The sequence below is a fragment of the Myotis lucifugus genome, unplaced genomic scaffold, assembly GCF_000147115.1.
Source record: "Myotis lucifugus unplaced genomic scaffold, Myoluc2.0 scaffold_85, whole genome shotgun sequence".
Taxonomy (NCBI): domain Eukaryota; kingdom Metazoa; phylum Chordata; class Mammalia; order Chiroptera; family Vespertilionidae; genus Myotis; species Myotis lucifugus.
Genome location: NW_005871133.1, coordinates 4,002,280 through 4,023,189, shown reverse-complemented (window position 1 = coordinate 4,023,189; position 20,910 = coordinate 4,002,280). Strand labels below are relative to the sequence as shown.

Genomic DNA, 20,910 nt, shown 5'->3' with positions numbered 1-20,910 from the left:
CTTATCCATGCCGGTCCCCTGCCTGGAATGCCCTAATTCTTCCTCCCCACCTTCAAGGTCCAGCTCAAGTCCCTGCCATCTCCTCGCAGAATCTCTCCCCAGAGCATTGTGATCTCGTCCTTCCATACATTTCTACTACAATTATAACTAAGACCACGTAGTTTAACACACAAAGCCCTCCAAGGCTTGCCACTGCCTTTAGAGTGGGGCTTCATCTGCTCTATTTCTCCTTCGTCCCCCAGAGGCTGAGCACGAAGCTGGGCCCAGGGCAGGAGCGTCTCGGTGCTGGTTCATTTACTGAGGGGACGGTGCCGGCCTGACTGTCTTTCTCTGCCGTGGCTCCTCAGTCTTGGCAGCTCCCAGGGTCCGTGCAGGCTGTGTTATTGCTGGCCACCAGCAGCCAGGCAGGAAGCCTGGCGAGCACAGAGGGCCTGTCCAGAAGTGGCGAGTGTACCAGTTCCTGGGAGGGTTTGCATTTGTTTAAAAGGTCAAAACAACCCAGCATACACTGGGGAAAATGACAATTAAAAAAAGAAAAAAGAATGATAATGCTTAAACAGACATCCGAAGGAAAGACCTACCTTCCCCAAATCTGAAACCGGGTGGGGAATGGGAGTCGGAAGTAATACCGGAGCTTACCGTCCCCGTCGAACACCGGCTGCGTCTCCATCGTGGGCGTCGGCTTAGACCCGTCATCTGAATTGAGGGTTAAAAAGAATCGGAAAGAGACTACCATTATTGAGGTAAATACTATCTACTCTCCAGCACTGTTGAATGGTTTGGGTTTGCACATGGCCCGGCCAAGTCCCAATGAAGAGACCAGAGAGAAAGAAAAGAACAAGAAGGAAAAGAGAACCACAGAGAGACACCAGCAGGAAGGCAAATCCAGGGGTGTGCTCGCTCTTCCAAGGGAGGGGCGAAAGGGAGCTGGGCTGCCATGGCTTGGGAGGACCCTTCCTCGTCGGTCTGAGTTCCTCGGTCTTCCCCACTCGAAAGCTCCCCTCCTTGCCCAGCAGCCCCAAATGGCGGCCAGGCATGATCACAAAGCGTGGCCTCAAATTCCCCAAGTTTCTTCCCGCCCTCTTGTGAAAGGTGGCAGCCCAGTACCTCTCTAGTGGCCTTCATTGAAGAGCTTAAGGAAAGCAAGAGACTTGAGGTGCTATTCCTCCCTCTCCACCCCCCCCACCCCCACCGAACTCCTAACTTTTTCTTATCCTCATTTAGAGTAAAGCACAGCATAGGGAAAAGAGTCAATCATATTGTAATAACTCTGTAGGGTGTCTGATGGGAACGAGACTAATCAGGGTGCTCACTTTGCAAGTTATATAAATGTCAAATCACTATGCTCTGCACCTGAAACTAGTATAATATTGTATGTCAACTGTAATTGAAGAATTTAAAATTAAATACAATTTAAGAATGAATAAGAAGAGAAGGCAGGAAGGACCACTCTCTCTCCAGCATGCTGAACTGAAGAGAATTGGGAACCCCTGTGAAATAGCACGTACCACAAGCCCCTGTGAGAGGAGGGGGCAAACAACACGAGCGGGGCCATGGGAGACTGCACCCTGGACTCGCTCTCCAATGTCTAACCCAGATGATGGGAGCAGGGAGCTCCCAGCAGCCAAGTCCTGACACCCTCCGTCCTGGCAGGGTTGGCCGCTCTCTCTCACCTTTCAGGACTCTGCTATTTTCATCAAAATAAACCTTAGTTTGCAGCAGTGGTTTTCAACCCCTTTTTTTTTCATTATTACTCACCTAAGGAGCATTTGTAGACACCTTTCTCCTAATCACTTCCCTAATAAAAGATACACTCCATGCACTGTATGTATATCTGTGCTTTATATGTAAACAGAGCATGCTTCCCCCCCCGCCCCCCGCCCCAAACCAATGCCCCAGAACCAATGTTTGCCTCCTTGGCAACAGCTGGGAGCAGGTATCTTCGCCCCCATTGAGAATGCATAGTTTAGAGAATTCTGTTTCCTCCCTCAGTGCGGGGAGGAAGATGGGCGCTGTGGTCGCAGACATTTTTATGGTTACACCATCTCTCTCTTCCCAAGACCCCCAGAGGTCTCTCAGAACTGAACACTTTATTCTCCGAGCATTCACTACTTGTGGAGAACGCGAGTTCTCAGTCTCTGCAAAGCCAGTCAGATCATCAGGAATAACAATCCCGGCACCATTCGGAGCTCCAGAACCTTTGGCTGACTTCCCTGCATCACGTCCAGAGAGCCAAAAAGAACAGAGCCCTGATCCCCTTCTTGCACCAACACCTGACCCTTGGGATCTTAAGATGGGAGAGCTATGCAGGCCCTAACCCTTGCTGGAGGCTGAGGCCGGCGACCCGAGAGTTGTGTGACACCTGACCCTGCTATTATTCTCATGTGCTGACACCAACACTGACCTCCCACAGGGGCCAAGGTGACCCTGAGTCACCTGACCACCATCCCAAGAGATAAGACGCAGCAGGAAGAGAAGAGTAACTAACCGAGCTGGAGTGCTTATTTGCCTCACACTGAGTCTGGAGCAGGCATCTCTGGTGCCAAGCTGGGTGAGTTTGTCTGGAAGTCACTGAGGGAGGATAAACACGGAGCAGAGCCACACAATGTCATTTTTAATAGCATCACTTCCCCTGACCCTATTAACACCTCTTTCCATTCACTTCAACGAGCCACTGAATGAAGCCTTTTGGCAGCTGCAATACACATTTGGTTGCTGCCGCTGGATGCAGAGTTCAGAGCCCGAATGGCCCAGCGCAGTGTGTGCAGGCCCTTCGCATAGGGCGGAGGGGCGTCGAGGGTAACAAAGGGAAAGCGAGAAGTCACGCACGGCCAGAGGGACAATGCCGGGTGAGAACCTCAGTGGAAAATGGCTTATGTGACATTGTAATATTCAATTAAAATCCTCCCGTATTCCAAGAGCTGTATCTCTCTCTGGAGCAGAACAACAGAAACATTCTGTTTACTTCTCCCATCATCCAGATAAGAGCCCGGGGGGACTGCCCATCTGGTCCAGCGCCAGACCATAATGCCTGCTGCTCAGGGAGAGGAGGAAGGGCTTCCGGTCTCCCGGGAAAGCGCGCAGGTTGAGGACCTCCAAGATTGCCCAGATGCAGGCCCAGAGGCCCACACAGCATGAAGCCACGTGCAGGGAGTGGATCTGTCTGCAGGATAGGGTCACCGGGGGTGAGGAGACGCAGCTGCACTGCCCCGGGGAGGCCCGAGGTGGAAATCTTTATGAAGTGCGAAAAGCAAGGTACCCTGCTGCCAGGAGAGCCACCTGTGAGATCCAGCATGCCCAAAGGATGGGAGGCCAGGCCAACGCCAACAGGACCCTCTGACCATCATCTCCGGGCACCTGGGCACCTGGCTCCCGACCCAGCAAACAAGCGCTCCCTTCCAAGGCCTGGGTCCAAGGTCCACATCGGTCCTGCCTCCTGGCAAGCCTTCGGGCAACACCAGGCCCCACACGGGGCCCTGGGGAGACAGAAACGCTTCCACATGTGCCCCTGGCCTCCCAGTCTCCAACGGGGTCACACTCCAGATCCAGGAGTTATAGGCAATAAGTTGGTAACCCGAACCCCTCACTTTTCTTCTCTGGGCAGTGATTTCCTCTTCTAACAGTGAAGGATGCCTGCTTCCCCAGCCTCAGGATGCTGTGTAGGAGGAAAGACTTTAAAGTCCTCTTACAGGAGGTATAGTAGTACTAAAACGCCTCATCCCACAGCCTACTTTCAAAATTGGATTTGCAAAGTTAAAATCCTACCAAAGTTTTTAAGTTAAGACATAAAGTAAACCTTACAACTCAATAAGAAGACAAACAATCTGACTTTTAAATGAGCAAAATATTTTAGAAGACATTTCACCAAAGAACATGCATGGATGGCTACTAAACACATGAAAAGATGCTCAATGTCATTAGTTATTTGGAAAACGCAAATTAAAACCACAATGAGATACCACTGCATACCTACTAGAATGGCTTAAAATTTTTCAATAGATAATGCCATGTGTCAGCATGGATGTGGAGAAACTGAAACCCTTGCTCATTGCCGATGGGAATATAGAATTGGGTAACCACTTTGGAAAAGAGTTTGGCAATTTCTTTCAAAACTTAAACATAAATTTACTGTTCAACCCAGAAATTCCAATCCTGAGACTATCCAAGAAAAATAAAAACATATCCACCTACAGACATGTATACAAATATTCACAGCAGCATATTTCCAGCCCCAAACTGGGAACAAATGTTTGTCAACTGGTTAATAGATAAATAATACATTGTGATATCTCCATATAAAGAAACATTGTTCAGCAGTGAAAAGGAATGAATTACTAACACATGTGCAATATAGTAATTGCACATATAATAACTGCAATATAGATAAATCTCAAAAACATTATACCAAATGAGAGAAGCCATGTGCAAATACTACATATTGCAGGAGTCCATTTACATGTACAGAGACAAAGCAGACCCTGGCTGCCTAGGGCTGGAGTGGAAATGGGTGTAACTATAGGTGGGCACAAGGTTTCTTTTTGGGGAGATGGAATTGATCTCTGGTAGTGGCTGCACAACTCCAGAAATGTACTGAATTCATCGAATTGTACACTGACAGTGAGTAAATGTTATGGTATATAATTATACTTCCATAAAGCTGTTAAAACAAAAGGGGAGGTAGTGTCAACGTCATCACAGATAAATCATCGGGCGGCAGCAACAGCTATGTTATTTGAGCAATCCGTGATTTGGGGGGGACACTTTTCCATATACAGGGTGGAGCAAAAGTAGGTTTACAGTTGTGAGTACGCAAAACACTGTTTATTCTTGTATTATTATCAATTAATTATTGTATTATGTTCCATATGAAGAACTGTAAATCTACTTTTGTTCTACCCTGTATTTTAAAGAGAAAGATAGCTGAATCTCAGTTTATATATATATATATATGCACATGATAATTTGATGCCTGACACTTACTCTTGATGATTCTTTTGGACCTCAAATAGCAAGACTTTATTTTTCTTTCATATACCATAACACACGTCTAGACCACGGTGAAGCAGACAGAACACCGGGGAAAAAGCTAATTCAAAGATTTTTACTTTTCATACCGGGAGAAAAAAGTAAATTTGGAAATATTTTTTAAAAAATAAATAAACAAGGCAAACTTGAAAGAATTTCTCAAGGAGGATGTCAAGATCAACAACAATAATAATATTGTCACATTTTACAACACTCAACTTTTCTGGCAGGTGGCTTTCCTCATCTATTCTCACCACCGACCAGGGGAGAGGAAGTCACAAAGAGACCGAGTCTCAGTTAAAAAGCCCCGAGGCAGTGAGCAGCCTTGGAAACTACCCAGCCCAGAGCCACGAGTTTGGCCTCCCAAGATTCCCCACCCCCAGGCTCGCCTCCTTGCAGGTGCAGCCCCAGAACGTGCAGCCCCCGCACGGCTCTGGGAGCCCATACACACAGCGGGTTTGTGTGACAGCACAATTCCTTGCCCTGCGAGAAGGCCTGGCCCACGCACAGACAGCTGGAAGTCACTTCGACCCCCGATGACACCGTTCAAAGCCTCCTCTGTTTGGCTTTTTGATTCCTGATTGACATTCGCTGGCGAGTGGAGATAAATGCTGGGCTGAGGACAATGTTGATCCGCTCTGACTATTCTCAGGAAAGGACTTTTCAGAATAACAAACAAAAAACAAAACAAAACCCCAAAACATTGGTGTGCATAAGGGACTGAATAGAACCCAAGAGGTCCAGGGAAGCAGGGCTGGGCCTTTCAAGGGTCTGGCAAGTCCATTGAGGAGTTAATTGTTTGGGTGTACAATGAGTTTATTCTGACCACATACAAAGAGCTTTCTCTTCCAGGTCCTTCAAAAGCAAATGTGTCAAAGGGGCCAGGGGAGGAATCCTTATTAATGGCATCTTTTGGGGTCTCCAAAACTGAGAAGCCTTGGAGAAAGAGGAAAAAAGAAACCACCACCCCCTCCTGAAATTCAGAAGGTCTCTCAATGATTCCAACTCCCCTCAGTTCTTGGGCTCTGTCCAGTGCGTGTCCATCACTGGTCACTCTCCCACTTATCTTCTTTTGGGCTTCTGTTGGCCAACTTGTTCAAAGACATGGAGATAAACTTCAGGCTGGTAGAAGTGTGGTAGATTCTTGCTTTTGAAGAGGCCACATTTATGCCAGACTCAGGGACCCAGTGTGGAAGTTGAGATTACTTATTTTGAGCATCATAAAGAGACAACTAGGCCTGTTTGCAAAATCCCTTAAAACCAGGCTGGAATCACACCAGGCGGACGATGGAATGTTACTCAGCCTCGGCATTTCCTGAGATGCATGTCCCATGACCACCGAGGCTCAGAAATGCACTGGGAGCTGTCCTGACTCAGAACTTTGAGAGCAGAAGTTATCTGAGCAGTTTGGGTCCTTTCCAGAGCAAAAGATCAATGTTTTACATTCCGTCTACCCACCTGCACACTCCCTCCCTAAAGAAGTGAAAACAAGCTTAAAGCTGTCTTTTTGCAAGCAGTTGCCCACATCCTCAAGTTCCACATTCCCCTGAATAAGAGCAAAAGCATGAGGCTGATGCAAAGGGTAGACCAGAGGTGAAAGAGGAAGAGGAAGGAGAGTGGGAAACAGTGGTGGTGGGGGGGGGCAGGAGGAGCGGGGGGAGGGGGGGAGGAGGAGGAGGAGGAGGAGGAGGAGGAGGAGGAGGAGGAGGAGGAGAAGGGAGGGGGAAAGTGGAGGAGTCGGTTCAGGGCTGGGTTCACACAGAAGACTGCTATTTTTTTTTTGAACTATTTATTTTGAAATGAATATGGATTCACAGGAAGTTGCAAAAATAATTCAGAGCAGTCCCATGTATCCTTCACCCAGTTCCCCCCAGTGATGGCATCTTTGTAATTAAGATAATTATATAGATAACATAATTATATAGGTAATATCATTATAGTACAATAGCAAAATCAGGACATTGATATTGGTATGATTCACAGACCTTATTCACATTCCACCAGTTTCACATTCACTCATTTGTGTACATTTGTGTATGTAGGTAGCTCTATGTAACTTCTATGCAATTGTATTCATGTAACCACCACCACAATGAAGATACAGAACTATCTCATCACAAGGATCTCCCTCGTGCTACTTCCGTTATAGTCATACTTTATCGTTATAGTCAGACTTCCCTTCCTCTACCTCATCCCTCACCCCTGCCAACCACTAACTCCATCTCTCTCGTTTTGTCATTTCTAGACTGCTACATAAATGGAATCATGCAGTGTGTGACCTTTTGAGATTGACCCTTTCCATTTTGCCTAATGCCCTGAGATCCATCCGAGTTGTTGCACATATCAACAGTCTGCCTCTTTTCATTATTGAGTAGTATTCCACGGTATGGCTGCAACACAGTTTACTCATTGAAGGGCATGGGAGCTGTGTCCATCTCTCGCTCTTACAGATAAAGCTGCTGTGATCATCCATGTACAGGTTTTTGTGTGGACATAAGTTTTCATTTCTCTGGCGTGAATGCTCAGGAGTACAATTGCTAGATTATATGGTAAGTGTATGTTTAGATGTTTTATTTTTGAAGAAGCTTCCAAAGTATTTTTCAGAGTGGCTGTATCACTTTACATTCCTTACCAACAATGTGTGAAAGATTGAGTTTGTCCGCATCCTCACCAGCATTTGGCATTGCACTATTTTTTTTTTAATTTTAGCTCTTCTAATAGATGTGCAGTGATATCTTATCATAGTCTTAACTGGCATTTCTTTATGGCTATTGGTGTTGAACATCTTTTGGTTTGGTTTGTTTTGGGGGGTTTTTGGTGGGTTGTTGTTTTTTTGCCCTCTACCTACATGCTTTGATGAAATGTCTAGTCAAGTATTTTGCCTATTTTTAAATTGAATGGTTTTTCAACTACTGAGTTTTTGAGAGTTCTCTATATGTTCTAGATATCAGTCCTATGTCAGATACGTGGCTCACAAATATTTTCTCCCAACCTGTAGTTTCTTTGTTCCCTTAACAGGATCTTTGGAAGGGCAAGTTTTTAATTTTGATTAAGTCCCACAATTAATTCCATTTTTAAATGTTTTGGATCATGTATTTGGTGTTCTAAGATAGCAAAGGTCTATAAGTTCACCTACCTACAGATTCTGAAGATTCTATCCTATGTTTTTTTCCTAAAACTTTCAATAGCTTTTTACATTTTAAATTTAAGTCCAAGATTCATTTTGAATTAATCCTTGTATAAGGTGTGAGGAGCTTGGCGGTTTTGGTTTTGCTTATGGACGTCCAATTGCTACAGAGCCATTTATCAAAAGGAGTGTCCTCCCTCCACTGCATTGTTTTTGCACCTTTGTCACCAAACAGCTTTCCACACTGTGCAGAAGGCCCATTTCTGGGTTCTCTATTCTGTACCATTGATCTATGTGTCTATCCCTGGGCCAATACCACGCTGTCTTGATTACTTTAGCATTATAATCTTAAAATCAAACAGAATATTATGGTTCCAACTATGTGACATTCGAAAAAGGCAAAATTTTGGAGACAGTAAAAAGGTCAGTGATTGCTGGTGGGAGGAGAGGGTCGGGAGGGGAGAGCAAGGGATGCACAGGTGGAGCACAGAGGATTTTTAGGACAATGAGAATACTTTGTGTGATACTGTAAGGTAGACACATGTCATAGTATAACTGTTCATTCCCATAGCACGTACACCAAGAGTGAACCCAATGTAAACTGTGGACGTTGGGTGATAATGATGTGTCAGTGTAGGTTCATGGGTTGCAAAAAAGGTAACACCCTGGTGAGATGTTGATAATGGGGAGGCTGTGACTGTGTGGAGGCAGGAGGTACAGGGGAAATCTATGTGCCTTCCTCCTAATTTTGCTGTGAACCTAAAACTGCTCTAAAAAAATATCTTTTTCTAAAAAAGAAAGTGAAATCAACACTAAAAGGGTTATAGCATCTGTTCGGAAGAACAAAGGGAAGCATCAGTTGAAAATTCATAAAGGGTCATGAGGGAGTACAATAGTAAAGAGATCTTTATTTATAAAAACAGATAGAGTAGTACCTCCCATTTTCTTTGTCCTTGGAAAATTTGCTTTAGCTGTTCTAGTTCTGTCGCCCTCCCTTACACATTTTAGAATAAGCAGCCCTTGAGTCTCACAGCTTTCTTCAGCAGGCACAGAATTGGTGCAACAGGGCCCAAGAGTGATGACTCCTCAGCCTTTGCCACAGGAGCCCCCTGGGGCTGGGGGCTGGAGACAGGGGTGCAGATGTGGCCTGAGGCCTTCCCACCGCATGCCAACATCCCAGCCTCCCTCCAGGTTTCTGTGTCACACCTGGAACCGAACTCACTCAGCCAAGGAACAGTGAGCTGTCTCACCCGGGCGTCAGGGGCCCCACAAAGACACCAGGTAGAGGGACCAAGAGCCTGCCAGTGGCCATGCTCATCTCAGGCAGACAGCCTCCACCAGAGGTCCTTCCTTAGGGGCTCTGGCCCTGAGAGCTCCCACCCAGGCCTGTTTGGAGGATCCACCCGCCTTCTGTCCCCTTCAGAGGCGACAGCTTCCCGGCATCTAGAAGCCTGTGCTCCCCTGGGAGGCCTTACCTCCACCTGAAGGTAAGTTCTATAAGAAGAGGCTAAGGACTATTAAAATATGAGCTCCGTGAGGCAAAGCCAGGGCTCTTATCATTTTACTTGTCGTTGGGTCCTCAGTGACTGTAACAAGCCTGGTACTCAGTAAGTTCTCAATAAGTATTTGTTGAATTAAAGGATAAAAAAAACAAATATAATATGTCAATGGTTACTAATAACGCCAGGAACCCGTAAGAACCTATGACTAGGAGGCTAGTCCAGATCCATACACCCCATTTCATCTCCAGCCCTTGGAAATGGGGATATGGCAGGGATTCAAACTCTAAATTTAGTATTTTCCATGCACAAACTTTTTTTGGAGACCCCAGAATAGGGGCTAAGATGCAGGGCAGGGGGTTCAGTAGATGGGCTAAGCTGGGAGAGTACTAACTGTGGGAGGAAGGAGACGTGGTGCACACATGACACTCATGCACACCCTTTCTACAACGAATCTCTGCAAAGCTGGTGCACGGATATGCCCGGCCTGGTCAGGGTGGCTCAGAGCACCAGAAAGCAGCAGCAACATGCATGCAGAGAGCAAAGAGCTGCCTCTCCTGGGCTTGGAGCTGCTCAGGCACAGTTCTGGCCAGCAAGCACAGCATGGGAATGAGAATGCTTCTCATCCCACAGGGTAATTCAGTGTGCACAGAAGCCAACCCATACAGGTCATCCGCTGCCCGCCTCCATTCAAACCCAGCGCAGGCTGGTAGGTCATCACACTTTTGCCATCTGATGGCCATGCTGACAGATCAACTACTGATCCAGCTTCTCCCTCGGTGCTGGGGGAAGAGGAATCAGAGAGATAGCTGGGAAGAGGGTACAGCAGGAGCGACACCCCACATGTAGAATGTCCCAATACAAGAGCCTGCACACCTCAGCCAGGCTCAGGGCAATGAGGTGAACCTCCTTCAGGTGTGCTAACCACCCCCTCCTCTGGGATGCCCGCCATCCGTCACCCCTGCCCTAAGCACATCCCTCAGCCCCGAATCAGGAGGATGCTTCATCCGTCACTTGAGTGACAAGATCTCCCAGCTGGTACCAATCTGTAGACCCAGGCTCCATGAGAAATTCTAAAGATAGAGACAAAAGAGAGGGACCTTTGTCTCTATCTTTACCTGGATAAAAGAGTGTGACCTACTCTTTACCTGGAGCACATACTACACAGCAGCCAGTGAAGATTAAAAAAAAAATCTCTGCAAATTAAAGGTGGGTTGGGTTTTGGAAGTTCAGTGCCTCTCGAAGACTGGCTTGACAAATACAGAAGCCCATGGGGAAATGTACGCAGAGGCTGCTCGTGTTTTTATTTTTGTCCTCACTTTCTTTAAACAGCGAACTCCCAGACCTGGTACAAGGAGAAAAAGGCAAACTGCAGAAAACCCCTGATGACCCTAGACCAGTGGACGGCAAACCGCGGCTCGCAAGCCACATGCGGCTCTTTGGCCCCTTCAGTGTGGCTCTTCCACAAAATACCGGCTCTTCCACAAAATCCTGACTTCTGCGCATGGGCCACGAAGTTTCAATCGCACTGTACGTGCTCGCCCGCACGTGGTATTTTGTGGAAGAGCCACACTGAAGGGGCCAAAGAGCCGAATGTGGCTTGCGAGCCGCAGTTTGCCAACCACGGCACTAGACTTTCCCCTTGCCATGTACAGAAGCATCACCCTGGGCTCTCTAGGTCCCAGGTCCAGAAGGAAAAACCTCCCGGAGAACTGCCAGCACTCAGTGTACAAGGGCTCGCCTCTCTTTCATGCAGTCACTCCTCGCCACGCCCCTCCCCCACCGCACGCGCTGGAGGCGGTGCATTCCCTCTGCCACCTCACAAGCAATGACTCCGGGACCAGTCCCTGGCTGTATTCAGTTATCCCGAGGGCTCCCCAAGTCATCCACATTCATTATCACCAACATCCCAAAAAGAGGCACCTAGGAAACCCCACGAGCTTTGGTCGGCCAGGAAAAGCCACTGGGTAAATTCATGATCTCTAAACACATTTGCTTCCCAGCCATTCTTCAGTTGAAACCAAAAATTCATCTCTACCACAACTTCTGCAGCCTTGGGCGGTTTTAGATCGTCAGGGGTTAAGGGCTGTTGGGGGCTCTTTCCCCTGTTCTGACATTCCTCTGTAGCCTCAATAAAATACATGTGGATGCACGTGTGTCCCCCACCCTCCAATACACACAGACCCCCCCCCTTCTGTCACTCTTCAAGGGCAAGAACCAAAGGAGAAGAAGGGGAGGGGTGGCCGGGAAGGGAGTGCCCCAGATCAATGGATATTTGAAACCCAAACACATGGCCGGGACCTACACTGCACGTGTTAATTACCACACATGTGCCTGTAAAGGAGTCGGTGAAACACAAGGGGCCCAAAGATCAGAGCCAGGCAAGGACATTCCAAGGGATTAAATAAATAGTCTGAAGTTCTGACCCTCTCCCTTCCAGGAGCACGTGCATCTGGGTAAGATAACAGCACCCCATCCCCCTCCCCTTCTCCCCTCGGGCTCCACACCTGTGGACCCAGGAGCCTCAGCAACCCAGGCCTCCCAGTCCAGGCCAACCGGCTGTGACCTGCTACTGCCTGGCCTCTCTCCCTCCTCCTTTGCTCCTGCTATCTCTCTGGGCCTCCTCCCCCAGCCTCCTCTCGCTCTGCCTTTCTCCTCTGCTTTGGAGGACTCGTTCCTGGCTGGCAACCAGACTCTCTGTGGCTGCACAATACGTCTTTTCATTCCTTCCAGGCAGAGAGAACCGATCCCTCCAGCCCTGTCAGTGGAGCATGTTCAAGAGGGTGGGGAAAGAATAGGCCGGGGCTGCTCCTCCCCCGCAGCCCCCCACCGCTCACACACCCAGCCCTCCAGCCTCACCTCCTTCCCACCGGGACCCTTGCCCTGCACGAGGGCCAGGCCCAGCATCTGCCTGTGGCAGGCCTCAGGGCTGCGAGCTCCGGCTCTCTGGAGATGCCTGCTAGGAGACCCCACGTGTGGGCACGAGCTCAGACAAGGGGCCTTTGTGTCTTCCCACCTGCTGCCCTCGGAGCACATTCCATTCTTAAGTGGCAGCTGAAAGAGGGACCTCAGTGGGCCAACACAGGATATTACGAATGCCCTCTCGCACCCTGTCCCCATTCAAACCTCAGCTTCCTGGGCAGGTGTGGCTTCAGGTGGCCCTTCCTACAGGTGGCCCCAAACTACATTTCACTGCACTGCCCATGGCAGAGAGAGAACAGGATCAGCACCTACACCGATCCTCCCAAGTAGAAGGAAGAGAGCTCACTGACACGTCAATTCTCCAAGGCAAATAAGCCCTAGCATCCCTCCCTCCCCCCCCCCTCAGGCCTTTTCACTAAACAGGGGGCCTCTGCAGAACCATCACGGAGGGAGGAACTCATCTGGTATAGGACAGCAAAGAACTAAAAATTGATGACAGCTTAGCTCTGAGATGAAGCTTCAGACTCTATGCCCCTGTTCCCTGCACCACCCCTGGAGGAATCAGGTTCCTTGCCCTCTTCCTGATAAATCCGTGAGATCCCACCATGACCATGTGTCTGATTCTTACGTTATCCATGGGGTGCGAAGTCACATCAATCTGGAAAGCACTTCTCTGTGCAGTTTAAGAACCCAAACCCCATGGCCTTTCTTGGTGAGGGTGCTTTACTCAGCATCATGAACTCTGTACCCTCTCGTGGGGAAAATCTGGGTGGTCAGTTCTGAGTGGACTGCCTTTTTTTTTCCCTACTACCAGGACCTCATGCCCAGAAATAAAGCGCATGTTCTGAAGACTCCTGTTGCAACAAGAAACACTGAAGGCAGCTTTCTTTTCCAGCCCCAATACATCGTAGATACACGCCATTCACAGAATGGATGACTCCAGCTCTTTGCAGAAAGACACTCACAGCTGTCTCCGCTGTTCCCAGGAAGACCTGGGAAGGCACTTGCTCTCTTTTTTTCACCCACTTACTCATTCCTGCTCACAGGAATAGGAGCAGCCCATCTAGTCCATTGGTCCATGTTTTGCAGTGGGTGGTGGTGTCACCATGCCCTACTTCCACATCTTCTTGGAGCACCCACAACTAGGCAGCAGGTTCTCCGGACACTCATCTCCTACGTTCAGAAAGGGTGACCTGGCCTCCTCCTCCCCTCTCTATTCAGTAAGTGCCTGGAGCAGGGTCTAGGGCAGCCGTGGGCAAACTACGGCCCGCGGGCCGGATTGAAATGAATAAAACTAAAAAAAAAAAAGACCGTACCCTTTTATGTAATGATGTTTACTTTGAATTTATATTAGTTCACACAAACACTCCATCCATGCTTTTGTTCCGGCCCTCCGGTCCAGTTTAAGAACCCATTGTGGCCCTCGAGTCAAAAAGTTTGCCCACCCCTGGTCTAGGGACTCACCTTGGTCTCCCTGTGACAGTGTGTGCCAACTAGCACGTGGGTCTTATGAGCATGAAGTTCCCAAGGCCCAGATTCAAGTGGGAAGCCTCAAACTCAGCCAAGGTCCCTTGTCTGGGTTTTACCTGAAAATGGGATTCTGGATTTCTCACTCATGCAATGAAATCGTGAGTTATTTTCTATGCAACCACAACTCTCCGTGTGCTTGTATGTCATCCTGGAGGTGAGCAGCGGTGATCTTAGTGTCTGCCACACCGGAAATTATGGTCCGCATACCCCGGGGACCTGCTCCTCATGGCAGCTGGACCCCTAAAGAGCACTCAGACATATGCCTTAATCGGGGTATATATAATTTGTAGGGCCCAGTACACAGTTGAAAACGACAGGCCTTCTGTTCAAAAAGCAGGGGAAAGTGTCATTAAAGAGACTAAAAGTAAAGTTGTATCCTCTCTTCCATAGTCTCTCTCGGCTGGCCATGATGCTTTTAATTTGCTATTTGATGTTGCTGTAGGTAAAGAAAAATTAAATTTTTGAGCGTACTATAAAAGCATGCATCACAAAAGCTACGTGCACATGGGACCAAGGATCCACAGCAGACATGCAACTGCATGTACTGCTGCTCACACGCACGTGTCATTGTCCCGTCGACTTTCCGCACTTACAAGCACAAGTTCAAAGACAAAATAGTTGAGAATTTTATGACAACCAATGCACGGGGGGCAAGCCCATGAAGCCAGCCTAGTCTTAGTGAAGAGAAACTGGAGGAGCTGGAATAGTTATTGAGAAGCAGTGAGGGAAATAATGCTCATGGGTTTCCAAAATAAGAGAGTCGGAGCAGACTTGAGCACGCCTACTAGTACTTTCATTATCCTTCTTGTTTAATGCTGGCGACACTGATTGACTGAACCTCCTAGGAACCAAGATTCTCAGGGTCCCTGCCGGCTCTGTGGCCTGCACTCGCTCACCTCCCCCAGAAATCCTGGGAGCTTGGTCCCCACCACCGATGAGCCTTACTCACCTCGGTGCTTCTGGGAGGAAACACAGAATAAGAATGGATATTTTCTGCAGGGCACCTTTAGCTCTCACCCCAGCTCCATCCATCTTGTCCAAGAATTCTTGCTTGGACTGGCTTTAGGAGCAAACATTTAGATAAAGCATAAAACTCTACTCACCTTTCCTTCCTGAGTTACCCTGGCTCAAGGGCTTGTCGGTGACTGAACCTTGGGTGAGAGGGGAAACAGAAACACAAGACATTCAGAATGCATCGCGGTTGGTTCCTTTCATAGTGTTGGCACAGCCTGATGTTATGAGCATATGGTTATGTGTATATATATCGTATACATATCTAGGGACATTATATACACAGTTAGTACATACATACATGTTGAGTGGGGTTTGTTTAATGTCAATGTCACTGATATCACAGCACTGTTGAGATGAACCATGATTTCCAGGTTCCCTGGCAATAGTTGTAACCAGACTTCTCCCTTATTGAACATTCCAATGACTGCCCCTCGCCTCCACTCCCCATCTCCCCCACCGGCTCCATGTTCTGAGCCATAGCTATTCAGTAGGACCAACCAAAAAGAAACCCCCTCTTACTGCAAATGCAATGATTGACATCCCTTGCTGGTTAGGGCAGGAAATCGGCGATTTTCCATCTGCATTAAGTAGAAAATTGTTGGCCCAATTGTCCTGAATGGGCCAAAATAGTCTGAGGCATGGAAACAATTTTCTAGATGCAGCAGGCTGTTCCTTAAGGAGAGGGTAGTGTGTGAGTTTGGCCAAACACTTTGCCCTGCAGATGCTAGGATGCCATATGCACCCATCCTTTGGTTCTGACCATGTGGCACCTGTCTTTTCCACAAAACCCACCACACAGGCAGGGCACAGCCAGCTCATCCACAGAAAGGCATCTATGGACGTCCACGCCAAAAGAAAAGAAAGAACCCATATTTCCGCAGTCTATATCATACCCTTTTTCCAGGCACTGATTTTGTGAGAATTCAGTTATCTTACCCTGCATGACTTGCTTCTAGTGCATTTGTTTGCTTTCAATGGAACTTTCCAGGTCATCTGCAAGGAGGGCTCATTCTTGCCCCCTCCCACAACAACCCAATTTAGGTTTCCAGTTTCCATGTAAACCAAAAATAAACTTCCCTTTCTGGCCTGAAAGTCTTGGTTTCCTAATGTAGATACTTACTGCCCTTCCCACTTACTTCTCCCGTTATATAGCAGGGCCAGAAGAAAAATGAATAAATTTTGTGGGGAAAAAAAAGGAAAATGTTAGGATAGCAGAACTGCTAGCCTCTGGGATCTCCCATAGGTTTTAGAATAATGTTTCATCCTTTGCTTGCACTTCAAAATTAAGATAAGTAAATACATAAAACCTCATACACATAGCTATTGAGAAATATGAAGCAGCAGATGGTGGGATAGGGCTTTGTATTTTTTAATGAAGGCTGAGCGGCATAGTGAATTAAGGGAGAAACTCTCATCTTCATGGGAGGTGAAAGTGTGGGGCTTGTGTAAATCCATAGTCCACAGTCCCCTGAAGCTAACCTAAGAGCAAAATTTCCCTATGCTTATCAAGTTGGAAATAGAAAGGACTTAATTTTTGCCATGGGCTGACCTAGAGGGTCACTATAAAGCCGTGGTGCCCTAACTGGTCTATTCATCAGAACCATCCAAGAAGCTTCATACACATGTGGACTCCAGGTCTCACTGCAGACCTGCTGGGTGAGAATATACAGGAGGGGCCTCAACACCTGGGTTCTTTTTCGTCCCCCAGGCACCGCCGAGGGCAGCCAGGTGTGAGGACCACTGTGGTGAGAGTTCTCCATCGCTCTACATTACATTGTTCAGGGGTGGCACACCTATGGTGCATAGGCCACCACTCTCCTCTCCTGTGCTCATGGCAACTATCACTAATTGATCATCATGGTCTTTATTGTTGCATTCCCATGCAGCCTTGAAATCCACCTCAATCAAGAGCTCCCAGGGCCACTAGCAGCCAGAGCATTCGAGCTAAAAATGTATATGCCGTGCTCTAGGGGTTACAGCCAATATTTGGGGAAAAGAGCCTTGAACCAGAAACCTACACTTACAATAATAAATATATGCATACAGGTATATACTGACTCTGTCACCCGGCTGACTAAGAGCAAGTGCATGTTCGAGTGGGACCCTCCCTCACCTGAGGATGGCTGATAACCACCACCAATCTTTCAAATATTCCCCTACAGAATTCAGGGGACAGCCAAGAGGTCTCTCTCCAACCCTTTTCTTTCTTCCCGCCCCTCCCTACGGTACCTGAACATACAGGAGTTTTATTCTGCACAGAAGAACCACTGATGGGCTTCCCATCTGGGGTGACACACCAGCAGTACCCCGTGTAAGTGTGGCACTGCACCTGTACGAAAAAGTCAAAGGGGAAGAACTGTAAGTCTTGGGGCACAATATCAACAGCCATCTCTTACCCCTTCGAAAGCATCCCCAGTATGGTGGGTGAGCTCCTTCCACCTCTCACCCCAGCATCTGTCCCCAGAGTGGGCTCGTCAGCCGACAACATTATGTTTTCTGCATGACTCCCATGTACAGCCACGGAAACTTATCTACTTCTTTCTTATGACTTCTAACACTATCTTAGATCCAATATGTGTTTCCTGTGATGGTTCTCACCAATACCCACACATTTTTCCCCCAAACACTGGCATACACTCCCATCCAACTGTAAAAAAGTCTGATTGGTGAACTAATTTGGCAAATACAGGTTAGATGTCCCCATTGTAGGTTGATGTGACCCTTGTTTAACAAGCAGAGGCGGTGCTAAGCTTTTCTTGTCTTTCCAGCTTTTCCCAGCATCCCTTCTTATAGTCAGCTGCCTGCTGATGAGGTGGCTCTCCCGAGACAAGGGCACACGTGACAGGGTTAAGGCAAGAACAGGTCACTTGTGCGTGCAGGTTCTAGCTGCCCCTCTGCACCAGGGCTCAAGCCTCCACCCTGCCTGGAAATAGTAAATGAAAATGAGGCTTTGCTTCATTCGGGGTAACTCTTCTTTCTCTGCCGATAGCTGCCACTCTATCCACCTCATCTTACCTGCCATCCTCTTCCCGTCTGCTTTCTACACAACTTCCTAAACACAGACCAGGGCGTCATTCGCCTGCTTAAAACCCCCACACGACTTGCTAGACTCAGGATGGAGATTAAGCTCGTGACCGTGCAGGACCTCAAGCAAATTTGGGTGGCACTCGAGGTCCTCCATGATCTGCTTCCTTCCTATTCCCACAGCCTCATTTTACACCCATGTCTCCACACACACTCCATTCCAGCCACAACAAACCCATTAAGCTTGCAAGCACGTCCAAGTTTCTCATGATTTTGAACTTTGTCTGCTCCAACAATTCAATCTTTCCAGAATACCATTCCATAACCCATGCCCAGCCCACTTCTAATCCCTTCGGATTCCCACCTCCTTCGTGACACACCTTCTCTGCAAAGTGGTCCCAGCCTCCCTCACCTCTCCTCCCTCCTTCCTCTGATCCTCCACACACCTTGGTCTCCCAAATTCTGAGCCCTTGTCACAATGAACTATAACTGTTGCTCTATCTAGTCTATTTCCTCCCTTTACTGTGACCTCCCAAAGGCAAGGGACTACAAAAGGTTATTTCTATATGCTAAGCATCTAGCATAATGCCTGGCTTTTACTGTAGGCATTTGATGAGTTGAACAAGTGCATGAATTATCGTATTTACTCAGTCTTGGTCTCCATCGATTCTAAAAATGCAACATCATTTTAAACAGCCCCACCACATCAAATGTAGACCTCATTCCAAGATGTGCCAATTTGCACAGATATTAAAGTATGAAAAAGTGTGCCTCCTGGGATCAAGGACATGCTGAAACTGAGGGTAGACAGTAATAGCATACAACCTGAGTGCTGAGGTCTACGAGGGGCACAGAGGTAAAGGAGATCCTACGGCCGGCATCGGTAAGACAGGAAAGCCACAGAAAGGCCTCTGCTTTTGTGTGGATCCCAAACACCGTAGTTCCCCCAAGGCTAGTCGTTTCCCTATGGACCTACCCCCAGAAATCAGGACAAGAACAAGATGGAGGGCATCCTGTTCCTACCAGTATGATTCTGTGTTTAAACGAGGCATTCACCTCTCCTGTCCATGCAAGGAAACAATCCGAGCCAAGGCCTTCACCCAGTGCCACGCTCCACTCCCACCTCATCTCCTGGAGCCAATCCCATGCCCATGGCTGCTGCCCAGATGCTCTCTCAGGATCAACATCTTGGGTTGGGCCAGTGCTACCTTCTGGGGAGGCGTAATGGTGGAATGGAAAGAAACCCAGACAGACCCAAGTTTGAAGCCCGGTCCAACCAGTTACAAACTTAGCCCTTTAGTCCCATCTATAAAATGGGGGTGACAACGCCAAACCTGGAAGGCTCTGGAGAGCAGCGCAAACAGTGTGAGCCCAGTGCCTGGCGTGGGCGATGGCCGAGGCAGGGTGGCTGTGGCAATGATTGCTCTCAGCTGCGTCAGGAACACCTGGCAAGCCGGCCTCCTCCTACGCCAGAGCTCGCGAAGCTTGGGTGGGAAATTCGGTGGAAACTTGGATTTTACCGCTTCGGACTCTGTCAGCCCTGCAGGGGATAGTTCCTAGAGACGATTCCTCGCCACTAACAATTTTAATAAGGCCTGGCTGGCTGCGTTCTCCTCCTTGGCCAATAATCACCTCAAGGGAAACCTGTCTCCGGGGCTGGGCAGCCACACTGACTCACCCCCGGGCCCCTTGGCGCCCATGGTCAAGGCTGCCTCCCTCTCCTCGAGGACAGCAATGCCCAAGTCCAACACCCGAGGCTGTGCCTTTGGCCCAGTGCTGCCTGCTACACTGAGCACTGTGGTCCAGCTGCAGAGAACTGCTGGGTGGAAGCCCCCTCCTCCCGGACGTGCAGCGTCTCACCCAAGGCTAGTGGGCTCAGAACTAAATGGGTAAGAGCTTAAGCCCAAAGCTTTGTTTCAAGGGATATAATCTGACCTCTGGGCTCAGTGGGTCCCAAGGGCTACATGCTCACTGATATGCCCATTGTCTCTCCAAGGACACATGGACACCGCCTCCCAGCCCCCAGCCAGGCCCATAGGCCCAAACACAGCCCTTTCTCCCCCGGGCCCTCAGCATTTTCCTTGGCTCCAAGGAATAGACTCCAAATCACAAAATCCTCAGGCTGGGAGCTACTTCCAAGTCCTAGAAAACTGGAACCAAGTGAGGAATTGTTGCCTCTGAGGCCTGGAGCACACAGAAATGGGCTCACCTGCCCCAGGTATGCTGCGGGGCAGGGGTAGTGGACAAGGTCACTCCCCTGTGCTGAAAGAGCCCCAAGTGAATTAACCCATGATTCTTAATCAAGAGGGTGTCTGTAAGATGTTGGGGAGTTTGCAAGATGTCATCTTGAAGAAAAGATTTACATGAAGACAGGAAGCAATGGTCATAAAGTCAGACTGCAGCCCACCTTCCTTAACACACCAGCTCCCACTTAACCACTGAACCTTCCAACGCTCTGCAGCCTCGAAAAGGTTCTTAGTCAAAGCCAGCCTCAGACTGTCTGAGGCTATTTTAAAAGGGGAGCTAATAATGCCTACCTGGTGCCACTGCTGATAGAATTAAATTAGATAATGAAAATAAAGCACTTAGTTCACACGGTTAAGTAGCCAATCAAGCTACACTATTTATTATCACTCTGTTCTTTTTGAGCAAACTTTTTTTTTTTTAGAGGGAGAGAGAGAGAAACATCAACAATGAGAATCACTGATTGGCTGCCTCCTACACACCCCCTACTGGGGACTGAGCCCACAACCCAGGCACGTGCCCTGA

At 48.3% G+C, this 20,910-nt stretch overlaps 1 protein-coding gene across 7 annotated transcripts in view; it reads right to left on the bottom strand.

The window, feature by feature from the left end:
- SMOC1 (SPARC related modular calcium binding 1) overlaps positions 1 to 20,910 on the bottom strand; it is a 137,606-nt gene that overhangs the window by 35,272 nt on the left and 81,424 nt on the right. For 4 of the 7 annotated variants that reach the window (XM_014457833.2, XM_023755875.1, XM_023755876.1 and 1 more), the window contains exons 4-6: positions 17,347 to 17,446; positions 15,207 to 15,254; positions 640 to 729 (exon numbers count right to left, since the gene is read on the bottom strand). In XM_014457833.2, coding sequence (XP_014313319.1) covers positions 640 to 729; positions 15,207 to 15,254; positions 17,347 to 17,446 — 238 coding nt within the window. The remainder of the gene's footprint in view (positions 1 to 639; positions 730 to 15,206; positions 15,255 to 17,346; positions 17,447 to 20,910) is intronic. The other 3 variants (XM_014457836.2, XM_023755878.1, XM_023755879.1) reach the window with 1 other exon arrangement.